At 49.4% G+C, this 7,454-nt stretch overlaps 1 protein-coding gene across 1 annotated transcript; it reads left to right on the plus strand.

Annotated features, from left to right (window-relative positions):
- The first annotated feature begins 844 nt into the window (after positions 1-844).
- Positions 845-7,045, plus strand: Nox (NADPH oxidase). The gene is made up of 3 exons (XM_050176096.3): positions 845-3,075; positions 3,970-4,334; positions 6,238-7,045. Exons 1-3 carry the CDS (start codon positions 1,387-1,389, stop codon positions 6,722-6,724), a joined length of 2,541 nt encoding a protein of 846 aa, XP_050032053.1. The 5' UTR covers positions 845-1,386; the 3' UTR covers positions 6,725-7,045.
- The last annotated feature ends 409 nt before the right edge of the window (positions 7,046-7,454 follow it).

The following is a 7,454-nucleotide window of genomic DNA, read 5'->3' on the forward strand; positions in this document are numbered from 1 at the left end:
TACACTCGCCACAGGCTTGGCACCCTGGTCATGTTGCTCGGTCGCTGCGAAGCTTTCTTTCGCCTGATAGCAAACAAAATTGATCAGGGGTGTGTGACACTTCTTGGTGAAGGAACTTTCTCTCATTCTGACACAGGTTTGACGTCCTGTAGTGCAAAGCGTCAAGAAGATACAGACCAAGTTAAATGGAGTGCATGGCTGTTGCATTCATTGCGGTCTCAAGTAGCATTCAAAGCAATTTTAAGGATATACTTAAGGACGACACCGACTAAGACACGGAGAAAGAAGTGACAATTAGTTGTTTGCACTTAGGGATAAGCTTGTACGAGAAAGAAAGTGGTTTTCATTGCAATGATTATGTTCTCTAACAATGACGTCAGTTGATAACTTCACTCTTTGTGCCCTCTGTTTTTCTGTTTACCTTTTGACTATAGGCGCAAGCTTGTTTTCCTAGTGTAGTTCCTAAATATTATTAGTACGCAGCCTGTTTTACCTGCAGTTTTGACGAGCAGATCGTTAGCAGTGCTGGAACTTGAGCATGTTTAGGGGGCGTTGACTGATCAGGAAGCTCGCGCAGAATTGTAACTTGGCGCGATATCAAAACGTAGCTCGTAAATCAGACTGGTGCTATAACGAACGTATCCTGCTGGTGATGAATGCAGCGAACTTATCAACCTCACTGCGGATTTGAATGTTTTACGCCACGACCGCTATGTCGCATCGAAGCCACTGTGAGCATCCGTTTACAACGTCGACCGCAGTGTAGCGTGACATGTTTCAGTGTTTAAGCAGCAGGCGGAAATCACGTGCTGTTCTGTTGTACGTGTCAGCGAAAGCTGCACACAAGCTGTATGGGCCCAACTGGCTTGCTTTGCTTCTTGCAAGCACCTCTACTTTGCAGCGGTGTTTCATCAACACGTGCGGGAAAAGGAGGTGCGGCTGAAGGCTATCATAGAGAGAACATCGGAAAATCGGCGAGATATCTGCTTGCGCCGAACGTGGCCATGAGCTGTGCGGCAAGTTACCAGTTTGCCGGAAGGCTTTAAGGCAGCGGTGGCGCACTACGACAAGCGGTGACATCCGCCGATTGCTACGCAGGCAGGAACGTCACTTCTAAATCTGCTTCCGTTCAGCACACTGGGCTGGCCGATTCTGATGTATGAGCCCAGTGGTATTCGCTCCACTGCAGCTACAGCACCGAAGTGCCGTAAGTTTCCACGATCCTTCACGTGCGGGGTTCCTTGGTTGGCGTTTACGACTTGACAATGCGGCTGCATACTTCGCAAAATCCGTTTTTGGAGATAGCTTGAAGCATATTTCAGCCGCGACCGTGCAAGGGCGAGTTATTTAAATTAGAGGCTAGGTCGATTGGCACCAAGACACGACATGGATATCATCGCCAGGCTGCCCGAAGCCGAGTCCCCTACTGGGCTTACCTTCGAGAACCTGAGCCACCTGGAACGTGTATTCCGCGAAGCAGTCGGACCGGGACATGAGTTGAACCGAGAGCAGTTCCGACAGATCGTGCAGTCCCGCAACGCCTTCTTTGCCGAGCGAATGTTCCAACTGTTCGATACCGACAAATCTGGCACCATATCGCTGGACGAGTTCATCGCAGCCATGAAGCGCTTCGCCAAAAAGTCGCAGGACGACAAACTCACGATCCTGTTCCAGCTTTATGACGTCGACGGTGATGGTCTCATCCAACCGCAGGAACTGCGAGACGTGATGCGAGCGTGCATGGAAGAGAACGGCCTTCAGTTTACCGAGTACGAACTCGACGAGTTGACCAACGTGCTCTTCGAAGACGCCGACCGCGACGAAACGGGGTCTGTGACTCTGGACGAACTCCGCTGCCAGCTTCAGAGCAGACCGGGTCTTTACGAGAACCTGACCGTCAGTGTGGAGCGCTGGCTCCTTCCGCCCTCAAGTCGCCGTTCCGGGAAGCCAACGCTTACGTCGCGTTGGCCCAAGAAGCTTACGCGGATATACGTAAGGAACAACGCAGTAAGCGTAGCTTTTTGCTTTTTCTTCTTCGCCCTCCAGTTGACGGTGTTCCTGAGTCGTATGGAAGCTGAATCGATGAAGCACCGGGACCTCAGAGAGAGCATCGATCGCTACTGGTTTCAAGTGCTGACCTGGCAGATGGGCGCGCTGGCCGGTTTGAACCATTCCGGTGACAGTCACTATTTCAACACTCAAGACGGCGCCGAAGTTGAGTGGATGCCCGACGCGCCAACCATGGGTCTGCACAGCAAGTACGAGCTTGTCGCCCGCGAGTTCGGCCAGCTCCTGAACTTCGTCTGCGCTTTCACGGCACTTCCAGTACTAAGGCACTGTGTCACCTGGCTTCGTAGCCACGGTGCGGGCCGGTTCCTCCCACTGGATAGTAGCATATACTATCACAAGCTGACAGGTTGGTGCATATTTGTGTATAGCGTTCTTCATACTGTTGCTCACGTGCTAAACTTCGTTCGCCTCTCTAAGGGCGACTGCCACATGCTGGCGCTGTACTTGTTCACGACCCATCACGACATCGGCTGGGTAGGCGGCACTGCGTCCCTGACCGGTTGGGTTCTTCTAGTTGTCCTCACTGTGATGGTCGTGTGTTCGCTGCCCTGCCTACGTCGCAGCGGCCGGTTCGAAGTGTTCTACTTCACCCACCTGCTGTACACCGTCTTCTGGTTCGTCCTGGTACTGCACGCGCCCAACTTCTGGAAGTGGTTCCTCGTCCCCGGTCTGCTGCTCGCGATGGAGATGTTGGCGCGTGCCTGCAGGTTTTTCAGCTCGTACGGCATGACGACGGTACTCAAGGGGGTCATCTTGCCCTCCAAAGTGATCCACCTTGTGCTGAAGAAGCCTCCCGACTTTGACTATCACCCCGGGGACTACATATACTTGAACATTCCGTGTCTGGCGCGATTCGAGTGGCATCCCTTCACCATCAGCAGTGCGCCTGAGAAGGACGACGTCATATGGCTTCACATTCGCTCCTTCGGGGGCTGGACGAACCATCTTTACCAGTACTTCGACAACTTCAGGCGCGAAGCGTCTGAGCTTCCTCCATCCGGAAGGGTAAGTGAACAATGAAATTATTCTTCCTTCAGGGCGCAATGCAGAATAGAAGCTACATGATTAGTTTCGATGCTATTGAAAAAGCCTGCAGTGTAGAGCGTGTGCGCTGTTTCCGTCGAAATTGAGGGGATACTGCCGCCATAGAACTACGTGTTTCTCCCTCTGAACAAGATTATCCTACAGAGAATGGCATGAACAAGCGACCACTGAGTATGCAGAGCATGCTCAATCAGTTTGTTGCAGAAACAGTTCTGCTTCTACAAAGATGCCTACGGCTTCAATCAAATAGTTATTTTTTTGCTGTTGTCGTTCTTGCTGCATATTCCTGTATTAGTGAATCGGCGTAGTCTGAAGGTGAGATATCGCCATATATTTCTGCGAAGCGCGAAGGCCAGAACTGGTGGCTACACAGCTGAAAAATAAATAAAAAAATAAAATGCATGCGAAATCTGACCAACGCTGTAATCACACTCACCACCCGAAGACTCCCGTTTTTCTTTATCACCGAAGGCCCGCACATAGCATTGCGCCTTTGATAACGTCTTTTCGGACACGATACAGACACGCAAAACGTCACGCGAGAGAAAAGTGCGTGACACGTGAAACGACGCATTTTAAGTGTTGCAAACACAAGTGTAATAAAGATGCAGTAAAAGATCAATGAGAATGCGAATACAAAATTCGACTACAAAATCCAAAAAGAAAGCTCGTGTACCGTGCTTTAGGTGCATGTTAAAAACCCTGAGATGGCAAAAGAATCTGCACCCGACCGTGCCGTTTCGGGACGTTAAACCACGCAATAGCTCTAGCAGCTTCTTTCTTTCGCATACTCTGGTCTCATCTTTGCATTTCTATATCCGTTTCAAATATGTCGTATATATTTTGCCTACGTAGGTGAGCGCCTCGGATTTGCGGTTGCGTTCACTGGACGGAATCGAGGGTGCCTACCTGGACAAGAACAGGCTCAGGGACTCGGAAAGCGTGGTGCTTATGCCTCGGGGCACGCAGCCGAGGGACAGCTGCGCCTTTCTGGACACCGGCCACGAACTGCAGGCCATCGTCGGGAGGGGCCTCGAGACAGGGGCGCGCTACGCGGACTACACGAGCCTGATCATCGCCAGAAACCCGTTGACGGTGCGTATCGACGGACCCTACGGCTCGCCTTCGAGCCACATCTTTCAGGCCCAGCACGCGGTCCTTGTCGCTGCTGGCATTGGAGTGACGCCGTTCGCGAGCATCCTTCAGAGCATCATGTACAGGTAAGCGTACCGTTGATGAGGCACTGACGTCCTACTTAAGACTATTCACTCTTTCTTTTGCATTAAGTGCAATGTCACAGACCTCGAAACCCTAGAAAATATGGGGACGAGCCTCGGAAGACCATACGTGATCTTTACAATAGCTTCGCGACAACCAGCTTTGGTTTCCTTTCACAGGATGGTACTGCCTTGTGACGTCATGACACAGTATGCGGTCACGTGGGAGCCGGACTTTACGACTCAAGCACATGACTCCGCTCCGGCTCGTTAAGTTGCCTCGTATGTTGCTAATCATTGTGTGGAACGATGTAGCAGCATAGCGATGCTGGAGCGAATGTCAAGACGTCTCAGTGGTCTACTACCACGTGACCACATGCTATGTCAGGACGTCGGAACAGAGTAGAAAAGAAACGAAAACTTGCTTCAAGGAATCGATTATATTAAACTATTTTAGGACGCTGCAAGGCTGGCATTGTTCTTCTGGAGTTTAGACGTACCGAACCTCTAAAAAAAAGAAATTAAAGCAAAACCAGCAGACTAAAGATATGTTGTTAATACCCCTGTAATGCACTGTTAGCCTTCCATTTAGTGTATGCTTACTCGTGCGAGCATATTAGAGCACAATCGGCCTTCGCAAGCCGAGTGTATTCAAACAAATGGTTGGAGCTGAAAAGCAGTGCTTGAATTTGTATGGGGAGAGTCAAACAGAAGCATTTTTTAATGTTGTAGAAAATGTTGCGCTTGTTATGAAAAAATCTTGCAATAGAAAACGCAAAAGCTCGAGATGAGAAAGGCGACCGATCGCAAGCCTCAACTGAGCTATTCTTGTCCGGCCCATAGTATCATGGTTAGTTGTTTCTGATGGCCGAAAAATTCGGTAGAGACGTTGCACGTGCGCGTTTGGACAATGCATTAACATCACTGTTCAGCCCATGAGAGAAATAGTCCATGTGCAGAAAAACCACATCTGTTTGGGTGGGTTTATTGAGTGGTAGCTAGTAATACTTTTGCTGCGGCTGCAGTTGACACTGTTCGGACGTACTACGCATTGGTAGGTGGAATAGAACACCTTTGACGTGCAAGCCAGTGCGTTGAAACGCTTGGCGCGTTTCCATTCTGCCGCGCACGCATCCCTTGAAAGGCGGAATAGAACACCCTTAACAATTTTTCATGTGCAAGCCAATACCCTGAGACATTTCTAATGCTTCGCATAGTGTAGATGTCATCTACAGTTGAGCCTGCCACACTGCTTACGCATTTTCACAGGTGGCTAAGATCCATAAGTGGCGACTACATTCTCAAGTTGAGTTCGATAAATACATAGACTTACAGACAATGACATAGTTGCAACATGAACAAGTGATCTTTTACATATATGTACGAGGATACAATTGATAGGCGACAAAGAGGCACGTGTACATTTTTAAAGTACACGCTGTAGCAAAAAATACACAAATGAGGCCGTGAACATGTACGCTCAATGCAACTACATCCACTTGAACCAAGCACGTAAAGAAGCATAACCAAATTATCTTATCCGCGTGACGACATAGTGTAGTCATCCATCTGGCTGCATTGTAGCAACGGGCAGATCTGTCAATTTTGCGAGTCTGTAGGAGTAGTTCACAGTCTGAGGCAAATAGTTAAGTTCGAAAACATTTACCCAGCGGATTTTTCGCCTTTGTTCCTGTAAGGATCGTATCTGCTATTCGCCCGCAAATTCATCCAGAAGCAATGACATAAAGCACGAACTGCTCCTTTTACACGACTCTTTGTACTATGCAGATAGTCTGCTCTCCTACACTGCTCTATTGTCTTTAGCAGCTGATTCGCCTCGAAATAACCACTCTCCTTGCCATAACACTTCTCTCTCGATTATTGAGGTTTTGTTCTCTTCAAATAGGTATTACCAGGCACGGTCCACGTGCCCGCAATGTAGCCACTGTTGGGTCGAGAAGCTCCCGAGCAGCGTCATGAAGCTTCGCAAGGTTGACTTCATCTGGATCAACCGCAGCCAACAGTCTCTCGAGTGGTTCGTGCGACTGCTGAGCGACTTGGAGGCCGAGCAGGCGCTCCTGGGGGACGTCCTGGAGCGGTTCCTGGACGTTCACATCTACATCACGTCGGCGCTGAGTCGTACGGACATGAAGGCAGTGGGTCTCCAACTAGCGCTAGACCTGCTGCACGAGAAGGACAAGCGGTGTCTCATATCGGGGCTCAAGAGCCGGACCCAGCCCGGCAGGCCCGACTGGGAAAAAGTTTTCCAGGGGATCAAGGAACAAAAGAAAGGAAAGGTGACCGTGTTCTACTGCGGACCGCCAGCGCTCAGCCAGATTCTGCACGATCACTGCAACCGGCACCAGTTTGCGTTCCGCAAGGAAGTATTTTAAGCGAACCCAAATAGTGTCGTCGTGTATGTATTTTCTCGCTTTTATGGGTTCCGGCTGATGCCCTTGTAGCAAGAGCTGAACGATACCAAAAGCTGTCATTTTACTGTCGCGTACGTTTTAAGAAATCCCGAGATATATTCGCGTTTTATTGCCGTTCGGTTACAACATTTTAGCAAACTGGTTGCGTTTATTGCACTGTTAACTAACACTAAGTGTTCAATTATTCTCTTGTGCAGATGTTCTTAGCTTCACACGATGAATTAAAGAATACGCTCAAAGTGTGTGGTTTCAACGAAACCAATAAAACTGTTATTCAAGAAAGCTTTCTGTGATATTGCTACACTGCCTTTATCCCATGCCGTTCTATATTGCGGCTGCGAAGGCAAGAATGACAGTGTTTTTGATGTAGTGCGCCCAGTTTGGTTGTTTACAAATTGTAAATTGTTTACAATGTACAAACAACCGTAAAAGTTGTTTACAAATTGTCTGTCTCGCGCGACGGGCGCACCATTGACAGTAAGTAACACCAATGTTCAGCACTGGGTTCGAGCTCTTCGACCGGTGTTCTAACGATATGACGAGCGAGTTGGCGTGTCGCACCACTTGATGTGACTACTGTTCTGTAGCAATAACAGCGTGCCTGCGTGCTGGCAGCTACCAGGTGCCTGGCAAAGCGGGTGGGATGGGGAGCGGCGCTGCAGGTGACGCACATCGATAATGTACGAGGTGC

Source organism: Dermacentor andersoni, chromosome 9 (assembly GCF_023375885.2).
Source record: "Dermacentor andersoni chromosome 9, qqDerAnde1_hic_scaffold, whole genome shotgun sequence".
Lineage (NCBI taxonomy): Eukaryota > Metazoa > Arthropoda > Arachnida > Ixodida > Ixodidae > Dermacentor > Dermacentor andersoni.

Excerpts from the sequence above, each read along its gene's own strand:
- Nox (XM_050176096.3), top strand. The coding sequence starts at position 1,387 with ATGGATATCATCGCCAGGCTGCCCGAAGCCGAGTCCCCTACTGGGCTT. Across the intron at positions 3,076-3,969 it reads AGCTTCCTCCATCCGGAAGG|GTGAGCGCCTCGGATTTGCG; the intron begins GTAAGTGAACAA and ends TTGCCTACGTAG. Across the intron at positions 4,335-6,237 it reads CTTCAGAGCATCATGTACAG|GTATTACCAGGCACGGTCCA; the intron begins GTAAGCGTACCG and ends CTCTTCAAATAG.